At 39.4% G+C, this 16063-nt stretch overlaps 1 protein-coding gene across 2 annotated transcripts; it reads left to right on the plus strand.

Moving 5' to 3' along the window:
- The first annotated feature begins 5480 nt into the window (after positions 1-5480).
- On the plus strand, positions 5481-15730 carry LOC115680226 (uncharacterized). 2 transcript variants are annotated; one of them, XM_056312767.1, is made up of 9 exons: positions 5481-5950; positions 6206-6460; positions 8533-8686; positions 9232-9479; positions 11528-11644; positions 11789-11945; positions 13708-13847; positions 13929-13964; positions 14615-15730. In XM_056312767.1, the coding sequence occupies exons 3-9, from the start codon at positions 8611-8613 to the stop codon at positions 15410-15412; spliced, it is 1572 nt and encodes a 523-aa protein (XP_056168742.1). In that variant the 5' UTR covers positions 5481-5950; positions 6206-6460; positions 8533-8610; the 3' UTR covers positions 15413-15730. The 2 variants fall into 2 exon arrangements, with proteins under 2 accessions (XP_056168742.1, XP_030459854.1); XM_030603994.2 differs by lacking the exon at positions 6206-6460.
- The last annotated feature ends 333 nt before the right edge of the window (positions 15731-16063 follow it).

Here is a 16063-nt window from a genome sequence, read left to right on the forward strand (position 1 = left end):
TCCTATTGGTGTAACCGGTTCAAGTTGGGAGCTGTATCTTCTCATTCGAAAGACGTGTGATCAGCAAGGCAATTTCCAAGATAGGCCTCTTGGTTTTGCTGCTGTATACCGTTTCTATCACTATCCTGATAGTTCACGACTGCGGCGGGGTCAGGCTTGCTGTCGTCTTGGTTAACTATAACAAAGGAGACAAAGTTACGAGTGCTTTAGAAGAGCCTGTAAAGTGTATCTCATCGGTTAGGTTGTACCACTAGCGAGGTCTTTTGCCGATGTCAAGATTCTAGTATTGCCACTTTACCAGCGCAACGGTTGTGGCCGCTATCGGAACAGGAGCGGTGATTCGAACTGTCCCTGCTGAGACTCTGAAGCAGTTGCCGACCTAAAACCGGGAAGCAACCCTGAGACTACCGATTCCAAAAAAATTGAAACTGGGAACTTGTCCAATTATTGTTTTGTCAAAAAAAAATCAAATTTTTGTAATGAAATATTATGGTTGCACCATTTTATCATAAAAACATATATTTATCAAGGGGTTATATTGTTGTTTCTTCACGTTGAAAATCATGGTTTGATTCTCCATACGTGCAAAAGTGTTCTTTTTTCATAACATGTCTATACATAGTTACCGCAAAAAAAAAATCATTTTATCATATTTGGGACTTTTTTACCACAAAAATGAATTTTTTAGTGTAATCCGACACATATTCATTACATGATTAGACTTTTTCATCATCTTTACCACGTGTTATACACACATTTCACTACGTGTGATTCATTTTAAGATGTTGAACATTGGGACACCGGTTCCCAGGTAGGTTCTGACCTTAGAATTGGGAACCGACCGGTTCTAAGTTATTGAAATCGGGAACCGGACTAGTTCTCCCTAAAACTGGATAGAACTAGCTGTTTCGATCCTATTGTTGGGTAGAACTAGACCCAATGCTCACTCCTAATTATATTGACCCAAAAAGAGGAGATGCTAGATATACCATATAGACTTCTATTGAGCAGCTTCTCTCTCGTGGAGGTCGAGTGTAGAATTGATGCAAGTGGGCTTTGGTTTTTCTTAACCTACTTCCCGTTTTGCCTTTTCCTTAACTAATGTATCTTTTGGTGAAAAAGAAAGATTATTAATACATCTATTTATTTGTTCTACATACTAAAGGAAATTATTAGAAGGACATATGACATATGTCACTTCCTCCCTCCTTCCTTTTTATATTTTCCTTCTTTTCTAACCTTCATTTTACTAAATTGATCAACTTTAACGGCAAAAATACACTAGAAGTGCCATAACTTGTGTACGGCGATCATTTTGGTACCATAACTTTTTTTCGGATCACTTTGGTGCCAAGTCGGAGGAAAAGAGATCACTTTAGTGCCAATTTGGCCGGAAATCCGACGTGGCATTTTTTATTAATTTTTTATGCCTACGTGGCTCGCCGGAGGATGAGTCAGCGTGTACAGTCAACATTTTTTATTTTAAATAATTTTTTCCAGCGTGTACGGTTAGCATTTTTAATTTTAAATAACTTTTTTTCCTTTTTTTTCCTCTTCTTTCCTTTTTCTTTTCTTTTCTTTTTTTTCTTTTCTCCCCTCACCGACCGGTTGCCGATGGCCGGCCGGCCACCGGCGAAGCCCAGGAAGGGCTGGGCGAGGGCGGCCGTGCCCATGGCCGGCGACGGCAACCCTCTCCGGATCTGGCGAGGGCGACCCTCGCCCGTCCAGGCGAGGGCTTCCCTCGCCTGACGCCGGCGAGGGTCGCCCTCGCCAGATTCGGCGAGGGCAGCCCTCGCCGGCCATGGGCAAGGCCGCCCTCGCCCAGCCCTTCCCGGGCTTCGTCGATAGCCGGCCGGCGAGGGGAGAAAAGAAAAAAAAGAAAAGAAAAGAAAAAGGAAAGAAGAGGAAAAAAAAAGGAAAAAAAATATTTAAAATTAAAAATGCTGACTGTACACGCTGGAAAAAATTATTTAAAATAAAAATGCTGACTGTACACGCTGACTCATCCTCCGGCAAGCCACGTAGGCGTCAAAAATTAATAAAAAAATCCCACGTCGGATTTCCGGCCAAATTGGCACTAAAGTGATCTCTTTTCCTCCGACTTGGCACCAAAGTGATCCGAAAAAAAGTTATGGCACCAAAGTGATCGCCGTACACAAGTTATGGCACTTATGATGTACTTTTGCCCAACTTTAACTTTCTTTTCCTCTCTCTCTGTCACTTTTTTATAATGGAATTTCCTCTACTATACTTTTCAAGCTATGTTAAATAATTCTTTTTCTTATCAAACGTTTACATAATCATAAAATCACATAACTTAAAGTGCGGTTATGAATTTTGACGTCAATAATTTATAAATGTCCAAAATTCTATTTATGCTGAATTGGAAGGACCCGCGGGAGGAGGAGATCAGGCAGTCGGTCGTCTGCGAAAATACTGTCAAAACTAGCTGGGAAGAAACGGAATGCACAACGAGTTGCCGGAATCCCCGACGCGATGCAACCAATCTCGTCGCTCCTCGAGACAAGCCAGTCCTTGAGCAGCTTCGTCAAAACCAAGAATTGGAAGATTTCTTCACAATGCATCCCTTCTGAAAAAGCTCGAGGGATTGATCATGTCATCATGTTGATGCCGTAACCATGAGCCAAATCTTGAGATATGGACTAAGAATAGATTCGATACCAGTGTTGCAATTATCCTAATTGCATGACCAAACCAACGGAGCTTTTCTCCAACAATTTTGTGGAGATGCATCCATACCTCCGCATCATCAAGAACAATTAGGACTTTTGTATTCGGTAAAATCTCCTCAAAAAACAATTGAATCCTTTCACAACATGATCAACCTCGTATTCTCGCTTTAGGATATCGCACACCAACTTGCTTTGCAAAAACCAAACACCTCCATGTTGTTTCGTAGCTACTTCAATATCTGTAAGGAAACTACAATAGTCGAATCGAGAAGAAATTTGCTCGTGAATGAGCTTGGCAACAGTTATCTTATCGACTCCACCCATCCCCAATCTTTACTATGCATAGATCAGGTCAACTCGTCCTTTCCAATGTTGCATTCTAAAATGCTTACAATAGAACAAAATCTTAACATCTTACAAGAACATTTAATGTCTCATTAGAAATAAAGAAAATCAACTGGCTTGCGCTCTTGTCCCCCCACGAAGGGATCGGAGTTCGAACCCCAGCGTAGTCGTTAGGGATTCTTAAGTGTGGCGCCGTGGTGGTGGGTCCTGCGCTAGCGTCACCCCAGGTTTATCCCTCCGGCTGTCGGCCGTGCGGGGGGTTCCTGGGTCATCAAAAAAAAAAAACTCCAATGTTTACAATAAGATTTAAAGTTCAAGTGAATAGAACAAAACCTTATTGAACCCAAAATCAAAGATAAAATTGCATTTCTTCAAAAACACATAGAACAAAGGATATGTTCTACCTTACCCAATGCATTTTGGGAAAGAAAGAATTATATTTTGTTAGTTTACCCTCTGAATCTGATTTTCTGAGAAACAAATCCCTACTAGAGCCAGACCTGCTCAAATAAATCAAGAAGTTTTGAAATTTTGCCAAAAAAAATTCTTGATTTATTAAATAAAAAACTTATCTAAAAAAGTCAATTACCTTAGAGCTACTCCGCTCTTGTTTGAGCCTTTGAGGTTTAGTGATAAAATTGAAAATGATAATTTGTCTTTGCCTAATCCAAGGTTTAATGAACGCCATTTTTTTGTGTAAAGCTTGGATTTCAATGCCTTCATTTGTAACAGTAAATAATTGGATTAGTTGTATAAATGGCGTTCCTAGAATTTTATTTTGTCTCGTATCTTTGACTAAGAGAAAAGATGTTTTATAAGACATTTGATTTTTTACTACTGAAGCCTTTAGTAACTTGCATTTAATACGCAGTTTAATACCCGAGGTTGATTCTACTGCAGCTGTTGTTGTTTCAAAATATTCTGTTGGTATTAGACCTTATACAATTGAGATCAACATCGGTATCGAAGAGTGTTGTAGTATTAATGACAAACTCATCATTGATTTTTATTGTTATCTCTATTATTCATTTCTTAGAAGTTATTTTTGATAAAATCATTAAGAAATTCGGATCAGAAGTATCAGGTTCAATTGTTTCTTCTTCTTCTTTTCCTATATCCATCCTAGATTTAATATCTAAAATTTCCTTTGCATTTGAGTTTGGGTAGCTTTAAGAGGCTGAATTTCTAATTTTTGATGATTAATCTCATTACTGAGATCGTTAATGTGGATTAGCCTCAATTGAATTTTCTTATTTCTTTTAAGGATATCTTTGAGATAATAAGTTGTATTAGCCTAAGGAGTGATTTGTATGGAAAACTGGAGTCTATCTAGATAATTTTTCTTAGCTTCAGGATCAGATATTTAATCTACAGTATCTAACAGAAATTCTTGTTCTTTTTTGTTAACACATTTATTTCAGGTGTTGGCTCATTGGGAGAGAGATCTTTAGCTTCTAATTCTAAAGTGGTTTCAATTACTTTAATTTGAAGACCTTCTTCTTCAAGAAGATTTTCTGAAGAAGGGTCATCATCAGTTGCAGCCACAATGTTATTTAATTGATTGAAAGTTTCTTCATCTATTGATAGTTCATTTAGTCTTTTGTTACGGTCGGAGTACAATGCCATTGTTACAACCTTTCCCAACTCTTACTAAATTGGAGAATATACTTGCCAATCAAGAGGCTTTGGGAAAACAGTCGTCTAAGCTTCCAGTCAAGGATGATGAAAGTGTACTCTTCAGTAATAAAGGAGGGATTCATCAAGATTAAGAGGAGATAAGGATCGGACACTAAAGATGGCAAACAAAGGAAAGATCATGGAGATTAGCAAGGACGAGCAGAAGGGATGAGCGCTTAATCAGGGGAATTAGTTCGTCGAGATTGAGAGAAAGTTAATAACAATGAAGATAAGAGCAGTCGGAGGCGAGACAGTCCCTTCTACAATTGTGGCAAAATCGGTCACTTTACCAGGGTCGGTCTATTCTAACGAGCAAACGGATATGTTGCAGCACTTACCACGAAGGAGAATGATAACGAAGAAGAACATTTTCGTAAAAGGACGAACAATGAACACCGTCAGGGATGGTGTTTTCATGGCGATCCTTATGATTGGGGCAAGGTAGAATGAATGGACAAAAGAAGCCTCCCGGAGCGGAGAAAGCCGGACAGTCGAGTTTGGGGGGGCCATTTCGATTTCGAAACGTTCATCAAAGTCGCCGCCGCCGCCGTCAGTAATTTACGGTTCGCAACGCCGACAGGCCGTCGGATCTTCTTGAACTCCATTTCGAGTAGCTTGCCACTTGTCGATTCGTAACCGGATCCGACCACGTAAACGCGCGCCACGTCCGCAGCCGGCGACGTGGCGGTACGATGACGTGGAAATTTTCTACCCACCCTCAATACATATAGAGGCGGGGCAAATGGGAGAGAGTGCGCGAAGGAGCCAAAAACGAAGGGTCGTTTCGCAAAGGTTTCCTTACACACTGCGCAGCAAGGGCCAATCTCGTAACTTCGGCGTCGTCTTCCTCGTTCCTCCGTCGCTCGCTGCTCGTTTCAATTTCGTCACTTCGCACGCAAACACCGCTCCTCTTGCAGAAAACCCCGAGCTTTCTCTCTCTAAACCACGCCTCTCTCTCTCTCTCTCTCTAAAGCCACGTTTTCCTGAACACCCAGCTTCTTCTTCTTCTTCTTCTTCTTCTTCTGCTCTTACTTCTCTCTCGTTTCATTCCAAATTCGTGCTCTCCCACCCCAATTTCACCTCCCTCCCTCTCCCTCTCTCTCTCTCTCTCTCTCTCTCTCTCTCTGTGCCTGCGCTTCACCGCAATGGGCGACGAAATCGGCTGCTCCGTCTACGTTGCCAATTGATTCTCGCCGCCGCCGCCGCGCCATTCGCTTCGTATTCGCGCAAAGCAGGTCTCTTCTCCGCCGCCACCCCCCCCCCCCCCCCAATTCTTTGTTTAAATTGCCAGGCTCTTGATTTCAATCGTAAGGATAGGGAGAGGGAAAAAGATAAGATTTTGAGCTGTTGGGCTTAGCGCGGTCGAGATGGGTGTGCGTGTTTCGGTTCTTCTCTTCGAGGGTGTGTGCCGGAGTTGGAGCTTAGTTTGTGTATATAGTTGCTGTTTATGCCTGTTTGGGGTAATAATGGTGGGAGTAGTTGATTTGCAGCTTTCAGTATTCGGCGGAGTTTTTATTTGGTAGCAGTTTGCATGGAGAGACTTCGCGTGCGTTATGGTTTAGAGGGTGTGCTGGAAAGATGCAATCTTTTGCGCGTCTGGGAGAATTTCTTTTGTGTTCGGTGTTGCTGATTAATTAGTGGAGGTTTCTTTTGTGTTCTCAATCATTGGCATTGAAAGTGCTTATGGTGCCTGAACTAGTATCTGTGCCGATCATGCTCTGATGATGCTGCACCTGATTGGGATGGTGAGAAACCTTTGATTCTGCAGAATCTGTCAGGATGTACCGTTCATTGAGAGTTTTATGAAGGCTGCTGCGCCTTTTGGTTTTAGAATTTTCAGGAAAATCATATATTGTTCTGCGTTTTAAGGTTAGGACAATTTTCTGTTCCCTTTTGATTGAAGCTGATAAGGCTATGGTATATTCACGAGAGAATTTTCGTCTTTGATTCACAATTTCTTTAAGATAATACAGAAAACAGTCCTTTGCTCTTTTCTTTTGTTTGCTACGATATTTAGTTTCTGCATATAAGAAATAGGGAAACAGGGGGATGCCTACAAAAGGAGATTCATCAGACAGAAAGCTATCAATCAATAATAATTGGCACAGAAAAACCTGAAATAGATTTTAACATCAAATGGCCACGCAGTATGGAGCATGGGTTCTATATGCTAGTTCTAACTGCTTTGATCCTCACAGAGTGAGCAACATAATTTATTTTTCACATTCAATGATGTTGCTAGCGATTGTGTTCATTGTTTGCTGGAAAAGGCCATTCATTGGCTTTGCAAATAGAGTTTTTGCTTTTCTTTTTAGCATCCTTATTTCTTCATATGAGAATTTAAGATAATCTCTTCCACAATTTGACAATATACCACATTGTTGATTTATTTAATCAATGTCCATATATGGTCTACCAAAACCAATTGCCCAAAAACTCCAGATCTTTTGAACCAGCGGATGGAATTATTTATTTGTTTCTGAATCCATAATACATGACCAAAACTTTAGACATGAGCGTATCCGTCAACGTAAAAATACACTATGATACTCTCTGAGATCAAGTCTATTATGGTTTGACCCTGCACAGGAAAATAGTGATAGAAATTTATTTTATTCTATTCTCAGTTCAAGTCTGTGCTTCTACAGTTTTCTGAGATCTTCTCAGGGAAAAGAGGCTTATAAACTTGGAGGTTTTCCTGCCCTGCATTTTAAATGCAGTTCAAATTGTGTTTCTGCGAGCTACTAGTAGTACACATTTCTTTGTGTTCCCTCTGTTTGATATGAAGAATGCTTTCTTCTTCTTATTTATTATAAAAAGTATAGCACGAGAATTATATTGGTGACATGGAGATTTGTTGTTTAGTCAATGATTAAGATACGGGTTACTGAATAGCTTCTTCCTACCACAAGTTCGTAATTCTAGCATAGTATACTATTCCATGATGAATATGCAAATAGGATCACATAAACTTCTGCATGAAATTCGTGTCCAGCATATGTTGAAGGTAATGGGTATGTCAATGCTTGATTGTTACAGCATGTACTTTGATAGCATGTACCTCTTCCATAAATTATATGGCTAGTATTATCTGGTCAAAATTTAAATATTTGGTATGAAGTTTGGTACGCTTACCCATTTTGATTGGAGTCCTAATAGCGTATACCTTTTTCATAAACCATAGGGTCATTCATTATCTGGTGAAATGTGGATCTTTTCTATGGAGTTGAGTTATTTTGTGATCTCATTTTGTTTGGTATCCTTTTTCTTTGTTTATGATCTCATAATATAATTTAGAATTCGTCAGTTGCCAAAATTTGTTTTTTGATTTTATATATGAAGCTTGTATGGAATCTGTGATGCTATTAGGTTGTCCGTGTCTGTGGAACTCTTTGTTTTTCTTATTTGTATTCTTTAACAATACTCCATAAGATGCTGTCAAATTCATGAAGTTAGATGTGAGATCTTTTCTGAAACCCCTCATAGATTGTTTTTTCTGGCTTTGTTCTTTCTAATTCATTGCTTTTTATACACCCGTTGAGAGGATAACATTTTGAATCTTTCTTACCAACACAATGTTATTTAATGCATGACTTTGTCCTGGAAGTAAAATAGTTATCCTATGCAGATAGTGTTCGGTTTTCTGCAGCTAACTCAAGCTGGACCAGTATAGGAATTGGTAGAAAATCTTCTATGAACAATTAAAACTATAATCTCGCAGCCCTCATGCGCTCCACTGATATTTTTGTGTTCAGCTGTCTATTTCCATTCCAGATTTTGATTGTTTTTTTTTTTCTCTCTTCCACTCCCTCCACAGGTTTTTGCTTCCAGCAGAGGTTCACCAAATTTTAAGGTAGACTGGGGCTAATCTGCCCAGTCTAATCTGATTGCATCAATGGGCAGTACCTTCAATCCACAGATTTTAGTTGAAAAGTTATCAAAGCTTAACAGTTCACAGACAAGCATAGAAAGTATCCTTTTAACTTCTTGTTGACTGTTTGGCACCTGCTATATCTACGAAAATGTGCTTTTTAAGTAAGTTATGATGATTGCCAACAAGAAACTTTGTTAATGTGCCTGTACTTCTGTAGATGGGTCAAGCTTCTGTTGTTTAAGACCTTTAAATTAGGTTTTTTCTTTTTTCCTGTTTTGGTTTAATATGTTGTTTGCTGATATATAGACATTCTTCACTGACATGCTGGGGGTTCTTTGAGAGGGAAGTGAAGACCAATGTTAAGTTAACTCACGCCTTTCGTGATCCAGTCAACTGCTATGTTAGCTTGTGTGGAGGTCATTTACGTTGTTGGTGCTACTGCACTCTGTTTGGTCTTATTTTTCATGGTTTGTTTCTTTTGTTATTTATTACTGGCTGTCAGAACCAGCTAACTGTTTCCATCAAGTTTGTTAATTTTTCTTTATCTTTAAATGCTTGTTCTTTAAAGTTCACACTCTCTGTTCCATCTAATATTTGGAAAGTGGTGTATGTTTCTGAGTTGCTGTCCTTAATGCTGTTAAGCTTTGTCACATTGGTGTATTTTCCATATGAACAAGGCAAAACAAGTTGTTGAGACATGGGATAGGCAGTTTCACTGCTCACCTAGGGAACAACGTGTGGCTTTTCTATATCTTGCGAATGATATTTTGCAAAACAGTAGGCGAAAGGGTTCTGACTTTGTCGGTGAGTTCTGGAAGGTTCTTCCGGAGGCCCTTCGTGATGTGATTGAAAATGGGGATGATTTTGGAAAAACTGCTGCCCTGCGATTGGTATGTTTTTCTTACTCCGCTTGCTGTCATCTGATTTATTGGTTCATTCCTTTGTCTTTTCGTTAGCAATTTATCTTTTACCTCTTCCCCGAGCCTAAATACCCTAACAGATTTGATCATATGAATTTCTGGTTTCCTATCTAAAGATCTCTCTTGTGCTTGTAATTTGGGACTTTGTTTGTTAAGCATTTATACCATACATTTATACGACCTTTTCATAAATGCTTGGCATGCCTTTAATGTGAAAGAAAACTATGCATCTGAATATTGTACATTTTGTAACTATGTCTTTAAAAGGATGAGAACTCGGAAAGAAGTTACGTGCCGGTGGCTAAATAATGACTACAACAAAGGAAGGCCTTGCAAAATTCGTTCTCAGTTCCCTTGTGTGGGGGCATTATGTGCTACGGCTTCTCCTCATTTCCCCTCCTTGTCCTCCAGATGATTCATTTTTGTAATATACTTTCTGCTACACCATTTTTTACTGGTTTATGTTCTTTTAGGCAATACACAAATATGTAAGGGCAAAGTCAAATCAGCGAACTTGACCTTATATGGTCATGTCTTCTGCTCTGTAATGTGATCTCTGGCAATCAAACTAAAGAATTATTTAATAGGCAAAGGTGGAACTCGTGCAAAATTCTTGCTTGTTTAATGCCTTTTGGAGTGCAATATATCGGCCATTAGTAACCATATTGTTACTTGTGGTAACATTATCAGGGACCAGGGTTGTTTGGTTATGGACGAAAGCTGGCCTTTTAGAAATCGGTGTATGTGGAAGTATCGGTTATTTAATCATTTAATATTTTCTTTTGGTTAGATATTAACTACTTTATTGTTCATCGGCTCTTAAGGGATACAAATTTTATCCTAATCAACCGACTTTAGGACATGCGTTAAGACTATATGGATGCTGCTTATGATGGAAATGTTCCGTGCATGTGAACATCTCCCTGTGCAGCTGCAACTTTATTTTAGTTGATTACCGTATACGACTATCTACTTGATAATCGTGCAATGTATTTGATGTGGCCGGAGTTTTCAGTTCTCAACAACCTATATGTTATGAGGTTTTGAGACTTGAGAGTTCAACTGCTAGAATTTCACTTTTGATGACCTCAATCTAATTCAGTTGTTTGGTATGCTGGTATTCCTTTGGCTTTAAAAGGGTGTGCATCACTTCAAAGGAACTTTTTTCATCTTCTGTCTTCAATTCTGTTTCTTTCTTTAGGGAAATAATGAGAGAGTTAAGCACCTTCATTAACCTCATCTCATCCCTCTCTCTCTCTCTCTCTCTCTCTCTCTCTCTCTCTCCTGAATCGGACTTACCCATTGCTGACTGGCAACATCTGTGTAGCTGCTTGCCAGCCGGCAATGAGGTCTTGCTGGTTCTTGCCTTTGTCTAGGACTTTTATGTTCTGTTTCTTGACTGTATCTTTCCAAAGTCTTCTTATTATGGTCGAGTCATCTCAATGAGCCAGACATCTAATAGGATAGTACAGTTACGTGTTTCAGATATTACGTCCCATGATTTTCCAAACATGAGGTGCTAGAGAAGGATCTCGAGACGTACTTTAAAATCATATCTGAAGCTTTATAAGAATTCTTTAGCGCATCCTTAGTGACTTAAAGATCGAGGAAATTCCTTTTCGTGTATCTGGTAACGATCCTATGATCTTCTAAGATTTTAATGGTTTATCTTTCCCTCCAAAAATGTACAGCTCCATAAGTCAGGGCAATTCTTATTGTGGTACCGAATCATACCTGGGATGATTTCTGGAAGCTCTTGTGTAACTTTTATGATGAAGTGTTTTGAGAAGCTATGCTTTATACTTCTGTTGTTTGGTAGAAAATGCAGACCACGTTTCTCTTACTGTAAAAGTTCTACAATGTTCTTCTCCAGCAAGCACTATTCTTTGCCTGGTTTTTGTTTTTTTTTTTTTGGGGGGGGGGGGGGGCGGAGGAGGATAATGAGTTATTTAAGCTAAAGCTTGCAATAGTTAACATGTTTGATTTGCAATGTTGCATTCGTGCTGCTTTACCTGCAGATTAACATATGGGAAGAGAGGAAAGTCTTTGGTTCAAGGGGCCAGATTCTTAAGGAAGAATTTGGTGGCAGACACCTGGAGAACAGTGACAGGAATGGGAAGGATTTAGGACATAAGGTGGTAGCTCAAATTCTGTCTGCTCATGTTATTTCCAATACTCCTTTTTTCTCTCTTTCTTTATTGCTTTCTTTCTTATTCCTAGAAAGTAGATGAGTATTATAGTACTTTTTTCCCCTAAAAGATTTTCTTTTGTTTAAACAGAAACAGCCTGTTGGAAATATCCTGGACAAAATAGTATCAGGTTATCAACATTTTTATAGTGGCCAAGTGGATGAAGACGTTATATTGAGCAAATGTAGGAATGCTGTCAGCTGTTTTGAGAAAGTAGAAAAAGAAATTGGCAGCGACAGCGGTTCAGGTACTCGATAAGCAGTTTCTTCTCTGAATCTATATCACCTTAGGGTCTATTTGGAATTTCTTTTTACTTCTTGCTTTTTATTTGATCTAAATCTTAAAGCCAACATATTTTGACTTTTTTTAAATCAGAGGCTCCTCTAACTTTCATAAAACTCAAATGGTGACATGTCGATTCATATATAATCTTTCCATAATTTTGGAAGTTGAATAATAGGGAAAACAAAATATTGCTTTTTGCTTTTTGTTGAAGTGTAAACAAACACATGTAGCTCTTTTTTCAGTAGGATACCCATGAGTAACCAATCGTGAATCAAGTATTCTGGTTGTGTACTGTCCATACCAGAGTTACCCAGAACATGAAATGTTCCAATGGTGGTACGAAAATGTGAACACCGAACATATGTCATACAACATGGTTAGTTGGGGGTAGTCTTCTTCTGAATTTTTTTATTCTAATGAAATTCATTTATCTAGAACGTGGAGTGATGCTAAGATTGAATATGGAAATTATAAAATTAAAATTTAGCTAGATGAATAAGTTTTCTGTTATAAGTAAATTAAAGGCTTAGTTTTCTTCCCGTGAGTGAGAAACAATTTGTAGTCAAAAGTGAAAGAAAAGCCCATGTTTCTTGAAAGAAGGCCCGAGTTTATTTTATAAAAAAAAAAGGCTTTTATTACCTTATGATTCAGCCTGCAATATTGGTAGAAGATCAGACTTGTGAGTTTTTAAAGTTTCACATGATCTGAGTTGCTTGGTTTGGGGTTTCCTTTCCCCAAGCTTCTTCCCTGTCTGCCACTGTCGTCCCCCCTCTCTCGCGAGTGGTAGGTTGTCGAAGTTCTATTGGAATGCCATGTTTGGCGATCCAGATCACCAGCAATCTGCGATATGGTTGTAGGCTAAGTACCCTTTTCTGGTATCCCTGGTCGCTGAAATCCGTGTTGCAATATAAAATTTGATAATCTCATTCTTAATCATCCAGTTTTTGCAAGTTTTGTTTGGAAAAGCAAAACATATGCCTGAAGTCAGCAGCTAGGGACCAGGGTTGCCCACCTTAATGCACACAAACATGAAAGATGAGGAAAAAACTGTTGACCATGTTTGTTTGTTTCTTATGGTTTACATGCTAGCCAGGAAACTACAATTGATGGATTTATTCTTCAAATTTTTTTCCTGTTTATAGAAATTATTGTGAATTCATGATCCCTGCATATTTCTGGTAAAACAATGTGGGATCAACCTCATTTGGGCAAGGGCTATTGTTCTTATGAGTCATGTCGTTTTTGTTCTACCCAACTGAAGTGGAGGAATTCCCAAATGTAGTCTCATCAGATTCTGGACTTTAATGGATAGATGCTGGCTGATCTAAGATGAAATCTCCTTTTCAGCTTTTGAATAATGTAATCAATGCAACCAATCAAAATGTTAAAGCATCTGTCGATCAAAATAAATTTCGTGAGAAGTTTGAGTTGTCCGCTGTAATAATTTTACATCAACAGCATTTCAACTCATGGTTTCGATGCCTTATCTCTTTAGTAGAGTAAAATCATTTTAAAAGGACTGGATTATGTTATTGGGACATTGGTTCATGAATAAGGTCAAAAAATAAGTCGGTGACTAGGAAGGAGGGAAGGCTTGTGTTGGAGAGTCAAAAAATTAATGGAATTCTCAATTAACTGATCTGACTTTCTCCTTTTGAAGTACAGGATAATTTCCACTACTTTTTTAAACTTTGTCTGTGTTAAACTAATTTTCTTTCGAACAGGGGGATCCCGTGATTCTGCATTCGTGGGGGAGGTGCAGGGTCAGTATACTGTACTGAGGAACTGCGTTGATCAATTAACCACAGTTGAATCCTCAAGAGCAAGGCTCGTGTCTCATCTTAGGGAGGCTCTTCAAGAGCAGGTTTCATTTTTGGTTTGACTAGTACGTAGTTTAAGTGAACTGGATTTGGTTGTGTTCATACTGACATTGGTTTAATATCAGGAATTCAAGTTGGACCGAATCCGGAATGAACTTCAGGTCAGTCCCTACTTTTTGTGTTTTGGCGACATCTGATGAAAGTGTCTTTGAGTAGAAGGTGTTTAGGTCGATAATCCTAGCATGCCTAGAAATTTGTAAAGGTTAACGCATCCCTTGAAAAAAGTGAAATATAGAGTGGAAGCCCTAAGCCAGGGATGCACTTGAATATCTAAAATCCTGCTGTAATAATCTGATTTCCTCCTAGGCATAGTGTCCCTTAGTTGAGCTTCGCTCAAATTCCACCTGTTTGGCACATGTCATTAAATGGGCCATGCCTGAAATACTATTACAAGTGTGCTCTATCCTTGAAATAGTTAGTAAAGCTAAAACTTTTTTTTTTTTTTTTTTGGTCGGAAGTAAAGCTAAAACTTAAAAGAGGCATAATGCGCAAGCCTTGTGGTTCATCAAAAGCCAAAAACATCTGCTACTAAGTTACAGATTGTAGGGAATTCTTTGTATACTGAATCTCTATGGCCATGCCACCAGCCCACTCATTGCCCTATGAAGAAGAAGGAAAACACAACTATTGCTAGGGATGAGATACCATATGCATGTATTAGACTGCATACTTTGTTGAGTTTACAACTTGACAGGTCTTTCTGTGCTTATTGTTAAGTATGGGTTGTTTATTAGTTATATTGATGCTTCAGGCTGCTCGATCAAAGTCAGAGCAGGCAAAAACTATCTGCCAACAGTTACTCAATAGCAATACTAGTCAATTGCTGGCCAACCAGAGCTTGAAAGACGTCCAGACATCCATAGCACCCCAGACCTACATACCAGCAGACAGGGAACAATCTGTCCCAGTAATGTACTCGCAGCGGGCACCATCTTATCCTGAGCAGTCCGGCCACACTGAGGAAGACCCTCGGAAGTCTGCTGCTGCTGCTGTGGCTGCGAAGCTGACAGCATCGACATCATCAGCCGAAATGCTGTCGATGGTCCTTTCCTCGCTGGCATCTGGCGGTGCCATTGGTAATCCAGTGAAGGACTCTTCTGGTGATTATGCTTCCGAAAAGCGTCCTAGGCTCGAGAACAACCAAACACCTTACATACCGTCTCAAAATCCCGAGCAGCCAACTATTCCTCCTTTTCCCCATCCAGAGTCCCTCCAACACAATGGCACAACCGGTGTGCAACAGCCTCTGCTTCCTCCTCCATCCTCTGCACCTCTTCCGCCAGCACTCCCACCCATGACTTCATACCCAGCACCGCCTCAGTTCATGCACGCTGCCGGACCAATGAATAATGGCATGCCATTCAACTATAGCATGAGCCAACAGCCGCAATCACTGCCAGGTTATCCAGTAGTTGGAACTTCAGTGTCTGGTGGATTACCACCATTCCCTACACCTCCAGCAAGCTCCTATCAGGGTTTCCCTGGTTCAGAAGGTGGTTTCTACAACCAGCCAACGTCCCTGCCAACGGCACCAATGTCTCGGCAATAGAGATCACAAGCCGAGTTTTTTGATTCTGAGGAGGAAGTGTTCGATTTCATTGTGGACTGCCAGAGTATTTACGAGAGTCCTCTCTTGACATCTAAGGTGTGAGCCACTAGTTAGGAGTTCCCTTGCCTTGGTGCATCTGCAGTTGACATACTTTCATCTGCACATATAACATAGCATAAGTGTCTGTAGTCAGTATTTATGCGATTCTTACTTTATGCGAGTGCGAAAATGTGAAGTTAACTTGAACTGACAGAGGCATTACGCTTTTAGAGCCAGTGTACATTGATTGTTATGACAAAATCAGCTGACATTTATTTAGTTGGTTGTGGATCGAGTAGTGTGGTTTGTGAATAAGCGTGCATCTATTTTCTTTCGTGTGTCCAGATGAATGTGTTCATAGTTATGCTATCTGGGGCTTCTTAGGAATTGGAAAAGTGTGGCAGCATATTGTCATGACAATGAACAGTACTCATGCATTTATTTTTGTCAGAAGCGATTATATTTTTAGAAAATGTTTTTCAAATTATTCATTTTTCGAGAAATTGGTATTTTTTTTAATGGGTTGATATAGAGATTTCTTACAGAAATATAAATTGGAGTTACGGGCACATTATTCTATAAACAACTGCACCTCAGATAAATAAACCAAAC

The sequence above is a fragment of the Syzygium oleosum genome, unplaced genomic scaffold (assembly GCF_021117445.2).
Source record: "Syzygium oleosum isolate NSW1041296 unplaced genomic scaffold, Sole_v2.1 Sole_v2.06, whole genome shotgun sequence".
In the NCBI taxonomy this organism is placed as follows: Eukaryota; Viridiplantae; Streptophyta; class Magnoliopsida; order Myrtales; family Myrtaceae; genus Syzygium; species Syzygium oleosum.

Excerpts from the sequence above, each read along its gene's own strand:
- LOC115680226 (XM_056312767.1), top strand. The coding sequence starts at position 8,611 with ATGGGCAGTACCTTCAATCCACAGATTTTAGTTGAAAAGTTATCAAAG. Across the intron at positions 11,645-11,788 it reads GGAAGGATTTAGGACATAAG|AAACAGCCTGTTGGAAATAT; the intron begins GTGGTAGCTCAA and ends TTGTTTAAACAG. Across the intron at positions 13,848-13,928 it reads GGGAGGCTCTTCAAGAGCAG|GAATTCAAGTTGGACCGAAT; the intron begins GTTTCATTTTTG and ends GTTTAATATCAG.